This window comes from Moschus berezovskii, chromosome 18 (assembly GCF_049115385.1).
Source record: "Moschus berezovskii isolate FMDL1 chromosome 18, NW_MosBer_1.0, whole genome shotgun sequence".
NCBI lineage: Eukaryota > Metazoa > Chordata > Mammalia > Artiodactyla > Moschidae > Moschus > Moschus berezovskii.
In genome coordinates, this window is record NC_142477.1 from 53238341 (window position 1) to 53257979 (window position 19639).

The following is a 19639-nucleotide window of genomic DNA, read 5'->3' on the forward strand; positions in this document are numbered from 1 at the left end:
TAGAGGACAGAGAAGCCAGGTGTGCCGCAGTCCATGGGGTTGCAAAGAGTCAGACAGGACTTAGTAACTGAACAATAGCAACCAGTGTTTAGGACTCCATGCTTCTTCTGCATGGGGTCATGGGTTCAATCCCTGGTCCGGGAACTAAAATCCCACATGCCGCGGCATGCAACCGAAAACAAACAAAACACAGTCCATCTATCAACCGCAGGTGTCATACCTTCTTAACCTTCTACTGTGGAACTACCCAACCCTACATCTAACTTCCTGTTTGCTTGCTCAGAGTCTATTTAAAGAGTGCTGCTACACAAAATCACAGGACGCTAGTGGGCTAGCCCACCAGCTCCAAGGGTGGAGGAGCCTGGAGGGCAACAGTCAATGGGGCCTCAAAGATTCTGAGTATACTGAGCAACTGAGGACAGTGGCTATAAAGACCTTTGTCGGCAAAGTGATGGCTCTGCTTTTTAAAACACTGTCTAGGTTTGTCATAGCATTTTTTTTCCCAAAGAGCAAGTGTCTTTTAATTTCATGGCTGCAGTCACTGTATGCAGTGATTTCGGAGCCCAAGAAAATAAAATCTGTCACTTCTTCCACTTTTCCCCCTTCTATTTGCCATGAAATGATAGGAACCAATGCCATGATCTCAGTTTTTTGAATGTTGAGTTTTAAGCCAGCTTTTCTACTCTCTTCTTTCACCCTCAACAAGAGGCTCCTTAGTTCTTCACTTTCTGTCCTTAGAGTGGTATCATCTGCATATCTGAGGTTGTTGATATTTCTCCTGGTAATCTTGATTCTAGCTTATGATTCATCTAGCCTGGTATTTTACAGGTTAAATAAGCAGAGTGACAATATACAGCCTTGACGTAATATTTTCACAATTTTGAACCACTCAGTTGTTTCATGTTCAGTTCTAACTGTTGCTTCTTGACCTGCATATAGGTTTCTCAGGTAAGGTGGTCTGATATTCCCATCTCTTGAAGAATTTTCCACAGTTTGTTGTGATCCACAGAGTCACAGGCTTTAGTGTAGTCAATGAAGTAGAAGCAGATGTTTTTCTGGAACTCTCTTGCCTTCTCTATGATCCAACAAAAGTTGGCAATTTGATCTCTGATTCCTGTGCTTTTCTAAACCCAGCTTGTACATCTGGAAGTTCTCGGTTCACATACTGCTGAATCTTTAAAGCTTAAAGGATTTTGAGCATTACCTTACTAGCATGTGAAATGAGCACAGTTGTATGAAAGCTCCTTTGCCATGACAAGGCTGTGATCCATGAAAGGCCCTAACCACTGGACTGCCAGGGAATACACAATAGGTGGGCTTTGTTAACATGACGATCTTGTTCAGACTGAAAAGAGATCAGACATGTCCAGAAGAATGCCAGTGGATGTGGCTAAATTGCAAGAAGGCCAGTGATCAGAAATTCTGATGAGAATAGAAAGTATGTGTTTTGGACTTTAGAGAAAAGTAGAGGTGAACTAAGGAAGTTGTTCATTAGAAGGAAAGAGGATTGACAAAGTTCAGGAATAAAAGAAAGAGCACAATCATTACATTGTTGTTAAAACCCATCCACTGACTTGTCAGCCAACAATGAGAATTTAGTTTTAGTAGATTATGCTTCTGCTGATTTATATCTTCTCAGCTTAGTGGTCTTTTTATCAGTACTTGCTATAGTTTTGCCATTAGTACATCAAACTTATTGACTTGCAAAAACATGAAATGTGCTTTATTTTTATTCTGTAATCACCAAGATTTTTTAAAAATATTATTTATATGCTAGGTTGTTAGTGAGGAAATGTAACTAAAGCATTATTTTGTTTATACTTATACTGATTTATCCATCATCAAGTTCTTTTATTATTACTCTTCTTTGATGAATCTGTAAGAGCTCTTCATATATTAAAGATATCATCTTTTGGGGAAATGTTTGTCATATGTCTTTGGATATTGCCTATGGTGGTTTTTGCTTTACCAAAGTATTTTATAGACTCTAATGTATTGGTGATTTATTTTATGCTTTCCACTCTCAAGTCTTATTTTTAACTTATCATTTCACTTAATGTTCATAATGATTTCATTTTTTTCATAGAAAAATCTCTGATTCACCTGGAATTTATTTGTGATAAAGAATAGGATAGGTATTTAATGAGCAGTGGTTGTGGGGCAGGAGGCATGTGCTAGTGTGTGTGTGTGTGTGTGTGTGTGTGTGTGTGTGTGTGTATGTTGTTTGGTTAATCATTCACCTTTGGAAAAAGTATTTCTAACACACAGTTGTGTAAGTTTCTACTTGAATTTGTTGTCAGTGAAAAATTAAGGAATTCAGGATCAATTGATTTATTGAGTTTCAGCTTGGTCACAGCATTTATTGTGTTAATGAATGAATCCCTTATTAATGAATCTGGTCATCCCCACTAAAATACTTACTATTTTACCTGCTTTGACTTTACTCTATGATTGGTTTAAATAACTGGATTGTTTTCAATATGATAATAGTACTCATTTTAACAGATCTGTGTCTATTATAAAAATATAAAATAGTCACATCTCATATCACAGTATCTGAGATGTTCAGATGTAAATGGAAGTGTTTCATTGTAAGGCCTCCTTTCCTCCATTGACTGCTTCCTACTTTCCTCCACAATATTCATTTATTTCCTTCCTTTCCCTTCCTGCTTCCACATTTCTTCTGGTCTCTATCATCAAGTTCTTTTCCTGACATCTTTCATTTAACTACATATTGACCCATTTTCTTCCTAAAGCTTCACCAAGGTCCTCCAAGTCCTCCATTCCTTTGTTCAAGACCAGTGTTCCTACAGGCCTGTTGCATCAGGGCTGCAAACCTTCCTTTGGCAGTCCTCCCTGTTGAAAAGATTTTCACACATGTAAATCTTTTAGGACAAACATTGCAGACAGTGTGAGTGATCTGCCTAGGTCCAGTGATATCACAGGACCACCCCATATGGGACTTTCCCTCCCATAACATTTCAGCTCAGTGAAAATGAACATCAAAAGCCACCTTGAAGAAGAAAAGAAACAGAAGAGGTATCACAAAAAGGCAGCTTAAAGCCTGGAGAAAAGATTGAGATAAGGACAGTGTCTGACCAGGCAGCGAGCTCCAGGTGCACTGGGAAATCCCCATTTGCCAAATTCTCAAGCTGTTTTCATGTGGTTATTCCTTATGCCAAGACCCTGTACTCACCCACTGTACTTCCTATCCACTGCCGTTATTTCAGAGTTGATTTGGAGAAGAGTAAATGAGAATGAAGTTAAAGGACTATTATGTTCCTTAACTCAATGGTGACTATGAAATCTATTTAACAAAGGAAGATAATTAGTATGTAACATGTTCTGATTAAAGGTTAAGGCAGAGAAATAGAAAACAAGTTTACTTCTATCCTACTTTCATCACCACCATCATTCCACCAAGGGGAGAGCATAGAGCAGTTCTCTAAAGTATTTCAAATGACGTAGCTTAGGAAAAAGACAGGGCTCCATACCCTCCAACCAGCTTACCCAGTTTCTCTGCATTGAGATTAAGGAATCAAGGGATACTTTGTTCTCTTTTGCAATTACTCTCAAATTCATCCACCGTAAAGAATCTCGTGGGAGGAACGTCTGTAATCTGAAGTAGAATTTATCTTCTTGGGACCTTCGGATATAATGTCATCATACAGCACCCCAATAGCCCTCCCTACTGCAGTTTTCAAAACTGCCATAGTTTCATCTTAATTGTTAGCAGATGCATTTATCATACTAGCTAAATCATTACTGGACAGAAACCAAGGCCCAGGGGTGATGGTCATAAAGGAAGGACCCAGCAGAATTCTGCCAAATCGTGATCTTGAATGCCTGGGGCAGGGGAAAATTGGATAGCCATAGGAGTCTTGGAAACCTTGGTGTTAGAAAACTTTTTGAAGGAGGCCAAAAGGGAAGAGATGGGGAGGGCTTGAAAGAGACCTGCTTTGCAGTTGTGTCTACAGAGCAGTACTCAAACTACCCAGGGGGAAGACCAGGTGTGTTTCGGAATTTTGTTTGATGATTTGTTTGGTTTTCATTTCAATTCATTGTGAACTATACAATAGAAACACGTAGAAAAATTAAAATTTTAAAAGGCATATAAAATGCATGCCCTAGTTTATGATTAGATTGGACAGATATTATATTGCATTTCATGAAATAAATTAGTAGAGAGTCATGATAAATGGCTGTAACAACTTCTAAACTCTGACTCTCAACTTCTGTCTTCCTCTTGCCCAGGATGGATACTAAACAGGTCACAGACCAGCACAGGTCTGAGGGCCATGCTTTGAGTGACAAAGCTTTAGAGGGAGTGGCTAATGAAGTGATAAAAGCCCATTGGAGAGAACCACACGTGGCCTTTGGAGTTTCTATATGAGTCTCTCAAAACATAGAAGGGTCAAGAGAGAAGAGGGATGGAGGAAAACAAAAACCCCAAGCTCAAAATCAGCATCCCCAAGAGTAGCTAATAAGGACAGCTGAACACAACACAGGGAAGAAGCTCAAGGCCCCCGACCAGTGAACCAGTCCAGCACAAAGCACTGCCTTGCACTTGCTCAGCCCAACACAGCTGCTGCAAAATCCATCCAAAGCAAACATGGCTCTCCCCGTAGCAGACTCAACAGAACAAAAACCAACACCCAGAAATAAATTAGATCTCAGAGCTCATCATGTTACACAGCCCACTGTTCTCAAATCCAGGATCCTAAATGTTATAATAAATGATACCATTGACCCACACATCGGTCTAAAGCCCAAACCAATTAACTCTTGACTATAAACCGACATGATTCTCAGAATTTTCCTGGTCAGCTACAAGAGCTGTGTGACTGTCCTCCCAATTAAATTAAACCTCACCGTGTCTAATTGCAGTGTATACAGCTAAATCCTTTTTCCCTTTGCACAGCCAACTTGCCTCTTAGAGCATCTAAGCCACAGAACTTCTCAAAGCCCGGCAGGCATGTGGTCAGGTTGAAAGCCACATACAGCCTGGAGCCAGCACCTAAGCGTTTAAGAACAAACTCTGCCACCTGCTAGCTCAGTACTTTCCATCAAGTCTTTATCAACAAAACAAGACTAATATCAGTCACTTCCCTGGAAACTGAGTTGAAAATGCCTACCAATTTGTGAAAATGTATGTGGACGCTAGTCCTTGCTACACAGAAAGAAGCAGCTGAGAGATGTTTTTAACCATGCCCCACTCCACCAGAAATGAAGGAATAAAGCTTTGTCTTTTGCACAGTTCATTTCTTCCTCATAGTTAAATCACTTCCACATGTCACACATGATCTTGCTTAAGTTCCCAACATCATAGTGATACAGTGAGCAACTAGCATCATCACGTCTACTCTACAGCTTGTAAAAGTGGCCAAAAAATGAGGGCTCCATCGAAGCACACCAGCAGTGACAAAGATGACTCAGAAACTAACAGGAGCTTATGGCTGTTTGCTTTATTAAGTTTGTGGCTTTTCTTAATCTGGCTTCTCCTTTTCTCACCAGATCTATGAAACAGGAAGTCACCACTCTGCATTGGGTATGTTCATTCTTCTTATTTACTGTGCAGGAGAGCTTTACTGTTGCTGCATCCTGATAAAGTACAAACAGGATATTTCTCATATTTTGTGCTCTGGTGGTATATTTATTAACATACAACTTATTTTAGATCAGGCAATTGAGTTGATCCAGCATGTATGCTGTGTAACTTTAGGCAAATTACTTAACCTCTCTGAGTCAATTTCTTTAATTGTAACACAGATATAATAGTTTGTCCTGCCTTCCACACAGACGTAAGACATGAAAACATATAAAGGATCATTTCGGAGAAGGCAATGGCAAGCCACTCCAGTACTCTTGCCTAGAAAATCCCATGGATGGAGGAGCCTGGTAGGCTGCAGTCCGTGGGGTCGCTAGGGGTCGGACACGAATGAGCGACTTTACTTTCCCTTTTCCCTTTCACACATTGGAGAAGGAAATGGCAACCCACTCCAGTGTTCTTGCCTGGAGAATCCCAGGGATGGGGGAGCCTGGTGGGCTTCCGTCTATGGGGTCACACAGAGTCGGATACGACTGAAGTGACTCAGCAGCAGCAGCAGCAAAGAGAATTTTAGGAAGATTTAAGACATTTGTTAAATTTAATGTAGAATATGCAAGTATAATAGTTATTAGTGTTATTCTTACTGTCTTGCTAGAAAACAATTCAGTAGGAGTCTTTTGCAATCTGGCAAGAATAATAGCTCCGGATTTCAATTTATTTTTGTAAAAAAATAAAAGATAGGATGCAAATATTTTAGAAGAAAGAAAATAAGATCTGTTAATTAAAGGTTAATTTTGGTCAGTGTTTTTAGAAAGTGCTTGGGGTCTTGTGTGGTGCCTGATTGGTCTGTCTGTATTCATTTGATAACATCTGCCCTACTGATCAGCACCCAGCACAGACAGAATCTTATAGAAGCTTAAGGCTAATATCTTTTGTAGTAAAGGAGAAAGTACTATAGAAGGGCTGGCAATGCATTTCATCTGTTCCTGGGGAGAGTGACAAAGTGCAGTCCTTAATTTTGAAAAGATATTATTATTAAGACCCTGGATAAACACATGATCATTTTCAATTAAAAATGAGTAAAATAGAGACTCAGAATTTAAAAATATGTTGCCAATGTTCTCCTTTAATAACATTATGAAATCTCCCAAAAATGTAACTAAAATTTAACCAGATTTGGTCACATTTAGAGAAAATGGCACGTCTAGGAATAAGCTTGCTACAAAACATATGGGTTTCTCTGGATGATATTCAGGCTTTAGCTAAGACTTATTGTAAGGCAACCATGATCTATGCAAGGTTCCCTGTCTCTCTATGTAATAAATCTATGTCCAAGTGAAAAATAGAAACTAAATATGATAGGCACCATTTTCTGCCAGGAAACCTAGTAAGTATTACTTTAGAGCAATGAACATCTTTGAACTCTGTCTGCAACTTCATTGAGTTCTTATGGATTGGATAATTTTTATTCTCTCACCATTTATAACATGAGATACTGAAAATGGTTAACTCTGGAAATGAGTTCTTTATGGCACACATACCTTGCTTCAAAAAGTCCTAAAAGCATAATTCTGAAACTCCCCAAACTGATACATACCTTTAATCTTAGGTGTGAAAAACTTTACCTTCAAAACACTTGTGGTGAGAAGGTTAAGTTTGCAAAATCAAAACTCAACCTTCAGACTCTTATTCCTTCGCCAATACGGTCAGAATATTTTATCTGGGCTTCTTAAATCTAAGCCACTAACATGACTAAGTTTTCTTTATTTCTATGTTTCCTACTAGCTGGGATTTATATGACTCCAGAGTGTAAGTATCTCCTATACCTACCACCTGTCAGCATCCAATGAGTTTCTAGTGATTGTGTTTTCACGTTATAAATGAAAATAATGCTTACATCCATGTAGATCCCAATAAACTATAATGTAGCATTCAATTGTTCATCAGTGAAATTATAATCACTATTAGATGACTGAAAGATTTTTTTTTAATCTTAGAAAATGATATAATGACTGTCAAAAGAGTTAAGAGAAATAATCCACTTAGATCTCTTCCATTAACTCTTGGTTTTCTTTGGCAGGTTTCAACATGGAGATTATCGGAGGGAGAGAAGTGTCCCCTCACTCCAGGCCATTTATGGCATCCCTGCAGTATGGCGGCGACCACATCTGCGGGGGAGTGCTGATCCATCCTCAGTGGGTACTCACAGCAGCCCACTGCCACTCTCGGTGAGTATTACTCGCTGTGTTCCCTCAAGTTGCCTAGAAAAGGAGCTCACCTCTCCCGGGAGAAAATTTGATCTACCCTTGTGCGTGCTAAGTCACATCAGTCGTGTCCAACTCTTTGTGATCCCATGGACTGTAGCCCGCCAGGCTTCTCTGTCCATGGGATTCTCCAAGCAAGAATACTGGAGTGGGTTGCTATTTCCTTCTCCAGGGGATCTTCCTGACCCAGGGATCAAACCTGCGCCTGTTACTTCTCCTGCATTGGCAGGCGGGTTCTTTACCACTGGCACCACCTGATTTATCCTTAGCTTCTATGATAACAGACCAATTGGTGGAGCCGATTTTACCTTCTCACACATCCTTGATTCTGCCCAAAGTTCTACTTTTCTGGGAGATCTAGACAACCTAATAGACAAATTCAAGTCCTTCATGTAATGCCAGGGAACAGCAACAGTTATAACTGAAACAGCAATATTCCTGACCTTGTTAGGGGAAATCAGACATCCTGCCTTTGCACCCTATTTTTAAAATGGGTTATAATAATTGTAGTACATAACTGCTTCATGGGGTTTTGAGGATTAAATATTATCTATTTAAATATTTTAAAATACTTAACAGATAAGTTGCAATAGCTTGGCTTTGCTTATAGACTTTTAGACCCTTACCTTAACTGCCCTGCTCAATGCCTACCCCAGAGGCCTGAGTTCATAGTTTAGGAATCACAGCTATAAGGGGCAACAGTTTCCCTAGGTGAAAAAAAAAAAAAAAGGTCTAGATGATTTACACAGAAAAAGAGGGGGTGAGTATTTTCCTGGGATACCTAAAATGAAAGTATTTGTGGGGACAGACTATAACCTCTCACTCTAGGATTCTCTGGCTGTTGTTCAGTTGCTAAGTCACGTCCCACTCTTTGCAACCCCATGGAACGCAGCACACCAGGCTTCTCTGTGCTTCAGTTTGCTCAAATTCATGTCCATTGAGTCAGTGATGCTGTCTAATCATCACATCCTCTGTTGCTGCTTTCTCCTCTTGCCTTCAAACTTCCCCAGCATCAGGGTCTTTTCCAATGAGTCAGGTCTTCACATCAGGTAGCCAAAGTATTGGGAGCTTCAGCTTCAGCGTCAGTTCCTCCAATTAATATTCAGGGTTCATTTCCTGTAGAATTGACTGGTTTGATCTCTTTGCAGTCCAAGGGACTGTCCAGAGTCTTCCTACTTCAGCTAAAAATATCCAAAACCCTCCTTGGGATGCTGCAAACATCACCAAATGAAAAGCAATAGAAAACTGTTTTGGCGTTTGTTGTTTTATTTGCTTGCTTTGGTTTGGGGGAGTTGCTTTTTGTCTGTATATTTCTTCTTTATCTTTCTTGCCTGAATAAGATAAAAAATAAGAAAAGATGAGCCTTCCCCTTTCCTTACAAACATGACAGCACTACACTTAAGAACCTCTTAGCCATAATCATTTACTCTCTAGGCATCAGTTATATATCTAAATGAAACAACTTAATTGACCTTGTTTCATATTTTGGGGATTTTGTTTGGTTGACACATTTTAATGAGACTGTTTGAACACAAATGAGAAATTTTGAATCCTGAAAACTGTGTGAACTTCTGTTTTGTTTCTAAATAGCAAGCCACTAATTTCTGACTTAACATGGCTACTTCATTTAAGTGAGGTTCTTGCTGTCACAGAAATAAAACTTGTGTCCACATCACTTTTGTTCTTTCTAGGGCATTTGTCCCCTGAGGACCAGTTAGGCAGAGGGTGACCATCGATAAATGTTCATTCAATTTCAAATACACACACTTCAGATATGCTTGTGGTTACATCTCAAGTGAATTATAACCTCCCAGACACGGAGCTTGATTAATTATAAATGCTGAACAAATGCTAGATAGAAAAAAGGGAAATAAATTAGAGAAGAAGGGTTTTTTGGCTTTTGCTAAGCTAAAGCACATTATGTGACTTCCTTTGTAAGCCGTAAAGGGCTACCCAAAGGAGAAAAGTGAGAGTGTTAGTCACTCAGTCATGTCCGACTCTTTGTGACCCCATGAACTGTAGCCCACCAGGCTTCTCTGTCCATGGAATTCTCCAGGCAAGAATACTGGAGTGGATAGCCAACTACCCAAAGATAAATAGTATTATTAAGTTGAATTCTAAATTTTGTCAAATGAACTTGATTCAGTAGAAATACATTCACAAATTGAAAAATGGGGAAAAAAGGATCTTGGAATTAAAAAAAAAATTTAACAAGCATTGCTAAATATTGTTTTAAATGGCTGGAGTTTAAAAGAACTCCAGAATATGTAGCTCAGATTTCCTCTACAGGACACTTGGGTGTAAAAATGTAGGCATATTGGTGCTTAGAAAAATATTAAACTTTATGAAATCCAAAATATTTATGAAATAGTTCAATGGTGGCTTCCCACAAATGTACTCCCAAGTATCCTGTGGGAATAGCTTAGTAACACGAGACCCCTCTCTCAGCAAAATGGTAAAGGAGGCCAAATCTGGGGTGTTCCCTTCTCACTACCCATCCACACTAAGCTCTTCACTTAGGCCCCTTTGTTAGTTGCCATGCTGATTATAAAAGGAAACTGGCAAAAAGAAAAAAAAAAGTCTTATATAATCTTATTTTCAACATTTCAATTTATCAGAAGTAAAACTCTCACCAAGTCTTGTCTACTGTCTTCCTGAGTCTCTTCCAATGCCTTCTCCCACTGAACACTTGCCCCATCATGTCACCTGCTTAGTGAAAGTCACTCCGACTGTTTGCGACCCCATGGACTATAGTCTATGGAATTCTCCAGGCCAGAATACTGGAGTGGGTAGCCTTTCCCTTCTCCAGGGGATCTTCCCAACCCAGAGATTGAACCCAGGTCTCCCACATTATGGATGGATTCTTTACCAGCTGACCCACAAGGGAACCCATGTCACCTGCTTAGCCAGCAAATATTATAGATAGAACCCCACCTCCACCCCTTCCCCTTGGCCTCATTCCATTGCAAATCTCTCAAGGGTCCCAGAGTAGAATGGTTACAAATTTAGACCTTGGGTTCAAACCAACAGAGCTTTAATCCTAATTTCACTGCATCCTGGAGCCTCCGCTTAGTATCAGTGGGACTTTCTCAAGTTTGTTAATGTATCTGATCATCAATTTCCTCATCTGAAAAATGGGGATAATCATACTTCCCTCACTGGGCTATGGTGAGGTTTAAATGAAGGAAAATATGTAAAATGCTTAGCACAAAACCTGACACACTAAAATAGTTTAATAAATGTGTCTGATGCTATAATGTTATATTGGACATGAATCTGAGCAAATTCCAGGAGACAGTGGAGGACAGAGGAGCCTGGTGTGCTTCAGTCCATGAGGTCACAGAGTCGGACATGACTTAGCAACTGAACAACAACAATGTTATATTAATATCTGTGTATCTGTACCTTCCGTGGTAATCACTCAGGAACAAATTTCATGATCCAGTCATGTTGATGGAATAAAATCATAATAGCCCATCTCTGACAGCCTGGTCATTCCCGCCTCTCTTATGCAAGAGACCTCAAAATAATAGGAACCCTACATTCACTATCATACCCAGAGGGATGGGTCTAAGCAGAAACACTGCTCAGTGCCAAGGCAGACTGGCAGAGGAAGTAAGAGACTTATAAAGTTGCCATGCAGCCAGACACCTCCAGATGATTCTGAAGCTGGCCTTTGGACCACCCATAGGGAAACACTGTGCTGTGCAAGTGAGGTGCTGGAATTGTTTCTTCTCTCCACGGGAATTCAAATTTGAATATAGCTAAGGAGGTGGGATTCTGGGACTCAGGTAATTCCAGGCATCCTGTGGGCAGAAAATATTGACCTCTGTAGTACAGATTACCGTTGAACTGTATCTAGAAATGGAAAATTCCAAAAACATTTGTGGTCTGCTTGGGTTGTTTTTACGAGTTGACTCAATGGAAAAGAGTCTGATGCTGGGAGGGATTGGGAGTGGGAGGAGACGGGGACGACAGAGAATGAGATGGCTGGATGGCATCACCGACTGGATGGACATGAGTTTGAGTGAATTCCGGGAGTTGGTGATGGACAGGGAGGCCTGGCGTGCTGTGATTCATGGGGTCGCAAAGAGTTGGACATGACTGAGCGACTGAACTGAGCTGAACTGGGTTGTTTTTGGTATTCACATGTCCCAGTGGAGACAAAAATAAACCAAACACTTCAAAGTCATTAACGAATCAAGGAAATTGGTAAAAAATGAAGGAAAACCAGACGTTTTCTCTGCACCCTTCCCCTAGTCAGAATTCATCTTCCACATCCCACATTCATATCTCCCAGCCTTTCCATGTTAGTTATTTATGTACATATCTGTCTTTTCTATTTTATCAGTAGCCCCAGAGATTCTATATTATCCTTCTCCTCCACAGCTTTGGATTTAGTAGGTACACTAAATTTGAGTTTGAATCAATCCTAGGAAATCCAATCCACATCCTTTGAGAAATTTCATCCCCATCCTGATTTTGCAACAGGCCAATTTTTCAACAAATAGAGCTGAAATTCCAAAAATAAACTCTTTTGGTAGAAACCCCAAAGTGTTAATTCCTGGCAGTCAGAGCCCTACCATACACAAACCCATTTAACCACAGTCATGCACTGGTTCCCTAAACCTGAATCAAACTTTTCTACCTTTTTCTGTATGTTTCTGTGCTCTTTTTAATTTTTGCTAATCTTTATTCATCTATATATATGTGTGTTTGGGCTTCTCTGGTAGCTCAGCTGATAAAGAATCCGCCTGCAATGCAGAAGACCTGGGTTCAATTCCTGAGTTGGGAAGATCCCCTAGAGGAGAGCATGGCAACCCACACCAGTATTCCTGCCTGGAGAATCCCCATGGCAGGCTACAGTTCATGGGGTCACAAAGAGTCGGACATGACTGAGCGACTAAGCACAACACAGCACAGCATATATTTGTGTTTATCAGATATGTGTTTTTATTGTAATCTGCCCTGACCCTTTTCCATATGACAATGAAATAGTTACATGCAAACAAATATAACTCTTTTTTATCACCTTCCTTGTTCTGAAAAAGAATTCGAAGTTGGGTGTTTCCTGAGAACAAACATAAGAAAGGGACATTTTTGTAGAATGCAAGTGGTTCCAAAGTGAGTGAAAGTGCTAGTCAATCCTGTTGTGTCTGACTCTTTGCAACCCCATGGACTGTAGCCTACCAGCCTCCTCTGTCCATGGGATTTCCCAGGCAAGAATACTGAAGTGGATTGCCATTTCCTTTTCTAGGGGATCTTCCCAATCCAGAGATTGAACCTGGGTCTCCCGCATTGCAAGCAGACTCTTTACCATCTGAGCCACCAGGGAAGACTGGAAATGGCTCCAAGGTTTTGTTGAAAGCTCAAAAATAATTTTCTATTTTCATCATGATGTGAATATAATTTTACTCAACATACAATAAATCAGATAAACTTTTGAAACATTGGCATACTATAATTACATATGACTAGGGATTTTAAAAAAACAAACTATTGTTTCATCATCTGACTCACCAGTTTTATCCTCTAAATCTCCACCATGGAATTATCAATGGCTACTAACTCTAAAGTACCTTAATTTCAGATGATTTTTCACCTTGAGGAAAGTTTTCCTTTCTTGTCTGAATCATCTTTCTAATTGAGTGGACAGAACATATGAGCATAGTTGACAGCCATCTAATGGACCTTACTTCTCCCTATTGCCCTGAGATGAGATTTAGACATACCAGATTAGCAAGTGTAGAGTTGACTTTGTTGTTATTTAGTCATTAAGTCATGTCCAACTCTTTGTGACTTCATGGACTGTGGCCCATCAGGCCCGTTTGTCCATGGAATTTCCCAGGCAAGAATACTGGAGTGGGTTGCCATTTCCTTCTCCAGGGGATCTTCCCCACCCAGGAATTGAATCTGCATTGGCAGGCATATTCTTTACTGCTGAGCCCAGAGTGGAGTCTTTTCCTTTTAGTTATTAAAACATTTAATGTTGGGAAGGTGAATAAACTTGAATTTGGTCACTTAGGATTTTCTTTCTTTCCCCCCACAATATGGCACTAGTTCTGAAATTCTTTTGCAATGCTGGGGAATTGGACTGGGATGGATTTGGCCCTTGTTTTCATACTTTCATTATTGGGCCAATGACCTCTGTCACTCCACCTAATCCGGCACAGGTTACCTTGAAGCTGGTCCTTATTCCTGTATGTATATGGTTTCTCCGCCATTTCTACTCCCCACTGGAAGACTGGGGGATCATTCTGTGTGTCTATTCTTTTTTTTTTTTTTTAGGTTTACCAAAAGCCAGTCTTCCAAAGTGGTTTTAGGAGCACACTCTCTCTCAAAGAATGAGGCCTTCAAGCAAACATTTGAGATTAAAAAATTCATACGATTCCCAGGATTTACATTAGACCCTAAATCAAATGATATTATGCTGGTTAAGGTATGTAGCATTGTATTCCTTCAATTTCTCCAACATTCTTATACCTCATAGTTCAGTTGTTAAATTATCTAACAAAGCATTTTGTTAGCATTCTCCCTCTGTTCAAGGTGATGTGTAGTGACATATTCTATTAGGGCTCATTGTACTCCATTTAATGCCTTGAAAGAAAAAAGCATGTATCATAAACATGCCTGGGCTGTGTTTATACAAGGAAAAACAGCTCTGATGTTCACATACATGGGAGAAGAACATCCCAACAGGCCCAAGGATCCACACTGCAAGCTTTTTCTCCCAATCTTTTTCTCATTAGCAAGTGAAAAGTACAAGTCACTTATACAACGGAGCCAAGCAAGTGACTTCAGGGACACTGAAGTGAGTTACAACTTAGTCTAGACCATACTAAGTCCAGTCCAAACTCAGTCTAGACCATACTCAAGGGTCCTATCTAGCAGGAAATAGCCCAGCCCTCAAAGTCATGACCTATAGATGTTATTCCACAGAAAATCATCCAATGCAGAGCAAAGGCCAGTTGGCTTGAGACTGGGCAAAATTCCTGCTCTATGTAAGCTCGCTCCCTGAGCATCACTGAGCTCTAAAGGGAATGAAGAGCATGTTCAGAAAAGCAACAACCACAAATGCAGCTGCGGGCTACCACCAAAGTAGATTCAAGGAAAAGGACGCCCTCAGAGAACAGAGGGACCACACATATATCGCTTGGACTAATCACAAAATACTACTGGGGACGAATGATCATTTATTCTCTTTCTAATCTGTCAGCTTCACACAGCCGCAAAACTCAACAGACATGTCCAACTGCTCCATCCAAGAGCTAAAAATGATATTCAAGCTGGAACAAAATGCCAGGTTGTTGGCTGGGGAGCCACTGACCCAGAATGCTTAAGCCCTTCTGATACCCTGCGAGAAGTCACTGTCACTGTCATAAGTCGAAAAACGTGCAACAGCCGAGATTATTACAACCACAACCCTATTATAACTAGAACCATGCTATGTGCAGGAGATGCCAGAGGCCAGAAGGATTCCTGTCAGGTAAGAATCCCTCACTCGAACAGGCATTCCAGGGTGCTGAGCTATAGTCAAGCTCTATCTGCACACTCGCAGCAAGGAGGAGAGGAGTGGCAAACACAGCATCACAACTCCGAAAAGGTGCTCTCCAATCCTTCATGGCCTTCACTATGCTTTCTCATCTGCCACTACAAATAAGCCATAGAACTTGTGAAACACACAGTTAGCACTTATTAATGTTTGTTAATCAGGGTAATGGACTATATCTGATAATTTTACAGGCTTCCTCTGAGGGGTACTACCCTCCTTAGAAAGCCTACCAACCCTGAGATCAAAAGTGGTGACGAGAAAATAATCTCTCAATCCCTGACCCACCCCAGCTTTAAACTAATCAATATGTGCATGCACAATCAGTCGCTTCAGTTGTATCCTACTCTTTGCGACTCTACGAACTGTAACCCACCAGGCTCCTCTGTCCATGGGGTTATCCAGGCAAGAATAGTGTAGGGGGTTACCATGCCTTCCTGCAGGGGATCTTCCCGACCCAAGGATCGAACCTGTGTCTCCTCTATCTCCTGCATTGCAGGCAAATTCTTTACTGCTGACCACCAGGTAAGCCCCTAAACTAATTAATACAGAGATCTTATAAAATTCAAATGCAGAAAGCTCAAATATATATTTAATATTTCTTAAATAATGCTGACTGCTAACTGACTAAAAGAACAACAGTCATGTTTTTCAAATTCTTTGTTTCTTGAGGCATTTAAAAAAAAAAAGTAGGACTTCCCTGGTGGCACAGTAGGTAAAGAATTCTCCTGCAATGCAGACCACGTTTAATTCCTGGGTCGGCAAGATCCCCTGGAGAAGGAAATGGCAACCCACTCCAGTTTTTTTGCCTGGGAAATTCCATGGACAGAGAAGCCTGGTGGGCTATAGTCCACGGGGTCTCCAAGAGTTAGACACAACTGAGTGACTAAACCACCACCATGTTAACAGGTGATGAAGGCTACCTAGCACAGATGGATTACTTTTAAAAAAAAAAATTCACATCATATATTTTTAAGGGGAGGATCTGATGATCTCAAAGATCATGTGTGACTGCAGTGCCCCAAGATTGTCACACCCAAACCTCTATTTTCATGGCCAACAAAGCACAAAGTACTGCAGTTTTCGACCCGCGTGGCAGCAGAGGCAAAGGCTGCTCTTTAGATTCAAAACCCAGCTCCTTATCTGAAAGGCCAGGCTTCCTTCTCTATTACCTTGTCACTTTCCTTGACAGAATTTTTGTTATATGTTTTGTTGTCAGAGTGAGTCCTCAAGAATCTGTTCATTGGGCAAGTATTTATTAAGTGTTGGGTATGTGCAGAGCCCCATGTTCAATCATATGAAATGGGGGAAAAAAAATAATAGAGAAGGTAGAGTGCCCACCACCAAGACATTTACTCTAATACATTGCTCTTTTCTGTCAGCCTCAATAGCAACTTGATTGCAAACCCATGAGCACCAAAATGAAATTCTTAATTTAAAAAATTTCTTTTATTTCAATGGATTATTTCAAACTTCCTTGTCTCCCCATTTCTTAACGAATAAAGCTCAACAGTCCCAGTGACTGCTAAAAGACATATATGTATATACGTAGTTTTCGAGACAGGGACATGGACAAAGAGAGGCAGACAGACAAATGCACAGAACCATGGTTCTGGATGTAGAGAGAGAAACAGAGACCCTATACTGCTCAGGGGCTGTATCAGGCACTCAGGACACAAAGAAACCAATGGCCCAGATAATAATCGTTTGATGGTTATTAACAGTTAATGGTCCAAAAAGTTCAACATCTTCTTACCAAATATCTGCCCATTTTCTTCTTTCCAGGGTGACTCAGGGGGCCCCTTGGTCTGCAAAGGTGCCTTTCACGCCTTAGTTTCTGGAGGTCGTAAATGCGGTGATGCCAAGAAACCTGGAATCTACATATTATTAACCCGGAAATACCAAGCTTGGATCAAAAGCAACTTGGCCCCATCTCATGCAGACTAAGACCATAGGTGATTTTCTTGGCTCTATCAGTTGCTTGTTTTCATTTTTGTTTCATAATGTGTTCCACAGGCTAAATTATCTGCACAGGTACTTGAATGTAGTTAAAGTGGAGCACAGTCAGGATCCACTCCTGACCTGTTAGGACTGATTTTGTTGAGGAATCAAGTTCTTTTTCACATGTACCACTGATGTATTTCTACTCTGCTGCCTTTATTCTGAATAAAATTTAGAAGAGTGTTTATTCATCTTGTATGGAAATAAGATACAGGGAATGATATGTCCCCCAACTCAATCTACACCCCCACAAAGGGCAAAAAGATGATTAAAAAAGACAGTTGTGGCATCATCTTCAACCACAGTTATGTTGTTACTTCTGCTGTATCATTATTAAAGCTGTATTTTTTAAATTATTGGTGTTGTTCAGTTGCTAAGTCATGTCTGAAGAAACACTAAGTTCAAACATCTCAGCTCAAGTGACGAAAAAATCATCAAGGTTTATACAAATATTTAGATAGTGCTTATTATTTTTATGTCACATTTTCTTCCAAACAGGATTTAAAGCAACATATAAAAATACATGCAATTAAAAAAATGTGAAATTAAAAGCAATTTTCCCTCAAAAAAATAGAAATACCATGTGATCCATCAATTTCACTTTCAAATATTTGTCTGAAGAAAATTAAAACACTACCTCAAAAAGATATATGCACCCCATGTTCATTGCAGTTATCCCTGGTGATGCAGAGGTAAAGAATATGCCTGCCAATGCAGGAGACTCAGATCAGGAAGAGCCCCTGGAGAAGGAAATGGCAACCCATTCTAGTATTCTTGCCTGGAGAATCCTACAGACTGGCGGATTACAGTCTATGTGGTTGCAAAGAGTCAGACACAACTTAGCAAGTAAACAACAACATGTTCATTGCAGTACTATTTACAATAACCAAGATATGGAAACAACTTAAATGGCTATTGATGGATGATAAATAAAGAAATTGTGGTTTATACACACATATATATACGTACACACACAATGGAATATTATTCAACCGTAAAAAGTAATGAAATCTTGCCATTTTCAGAAACATAGATGGACCTTGAGGGCATTATGCTAAATGAAATGTTAGACAGAGAAATACAAATACTAAATGACCTCTCTTATATGTGGAATCTTAAAAAAAAAAGATCATAGATACAGAGAACAGATTAGTGGTTGCCAGAAGTAGAGAGTGAAGAGTAAGAAATGCGTGAGGAGGGTCAAAAGGTAAATAAATGTAATCAACTAGCTAATTAATTAAAATAAATAGTCATTTGGTGAAGGAATTGAGACAAGGAGGAAATGAGAGTAAGAAAGAGAAGATGAACACAGGAATGTTGTTAATACTCAAAGTACCACAATTTCCTCCCTGCACTTTTGCTAGAAGGAGCCATATTTGGCCCTATGAGTCAATGCAAGGAGATCAACACAATCAGTTATATGAATTACTGCTGCTGCTGCTGCTGCTAAGTCGCTTCAGTCATGTCCGACTCTGTGCAACCCCATCGACAGCAGCCCACCAGGCTCCCCCATCCCTGGGATTCTCCAGGCGAGAACACTGGAGTGGGTTGCCATTTCCTTCTCTAATGCGTGAAAGTGAAGTCACTCAGTCGTGTCCGACTCTTCGCAGCCCCATGGACTGCAGCCTACCAGGCTCCTCCGCCCATGGGATTTTCCAGGCAAGAGTACTGGAGTGGGGTGCCATTGCCTTGTCCTGATCCAAGAAATAAAAATACTGTTTTTCCAGAAGTAGAGCCACTGGTGCTGGAAACAGAACTGTCTTCCATAATCCCCTTAAGAAAGACATAGTGCCATGGTTCATATGTTTCTACCAAAGGCATCAGGATAACCTGAGAAGATGTTTTGGAATATAGACTGTTCTGGCTCCTTACCTAGAGATTCAGATTGAACACGGTTAAGGTGGGCCTAGAAATCTGCATTGTTTAAAAGCAATGTAGTTGATTCTAATAAATGCTCAAATCCAAAAGCCACTGATAATGAACATCTTACAAAAAAGAACAATAAGTCTCATGGCATTTTTTTCTTACAAATCCTTCAATATGAATTGACACTTGAAGACCAAAATGCAGTTCAGTAGGGGCACTTGAGGGTCTCAGCTGTCCTTGACTGTGGTGGTCCAGTGATTACGGTGATAATTTCTAATTTGAATGGGTGGTAGCAGAGCATGGGAGCATAATTCAGGCTTCTCCTTCAATGGTCAGCAGCCAAAGGATTCATCTCGGCCTTTACATTTAATCTGGGTTTCAGAAGACAAATAATGCTCTTTTCCATGTGAT

General features: G+C 40.2%; 1 protein-coding gene across 1 annotated transcript; it reads left to right on the plus strand.

Annotated features, from left to right (window-relative positions):
- The first annotated feature begins 7241 nt into the window (after nucleotides 1-7241).
- Nucleotides 7242-17672, plus strand: GZMK (granzyme K). The gene is made up of 5 exons (XM_055421723.2): nucleotides 7242-7357; nucleotides 7629-7776; nucleotides 14101-14251; nucleotides 15029-15298; nucleotides 17147-17672. The coding sequence occupies exons 1-5, from the start codon at nucleotides 7297-7299 to the stop codon at nucleotides 17306-17308; spliced, it is 792 nt and encodes a 263-aa protein (XP_055277698.2). The 5' UTR covers nucleotides 7242-7296; the 3' UTR covers nucleotides 17309-17672.
- The last annotated feature ends 1967 nt before the right edge of the window (nucleotides 17673-19639 follow it).

Excerpts from the sequence above, each read along its gene's own strand:
- GZMK (XM_055421723.2), top strand. The coding sequence starts at position 7,297 with ATGACTAAGTTTTCTTTATTTCTATGTTTCCTACTAGCTGGGATTTAT. Across the intron at positions 14,252-15,028 it reads ATGATATTATGCTGGTTAAG|CTTCACACAGCCGCAAAACT; the intron begins GTATGTAGCATT and ends CTAATCTGTCAG. Across the intron at positions 15,299-17,146 it reads GCCAGAAGGATTCCTGTCAG|GGTGACTCAGGGGGCCCCTT; the intron begins GTAAGAATCCCT and ends TCTTCTTTCCAG.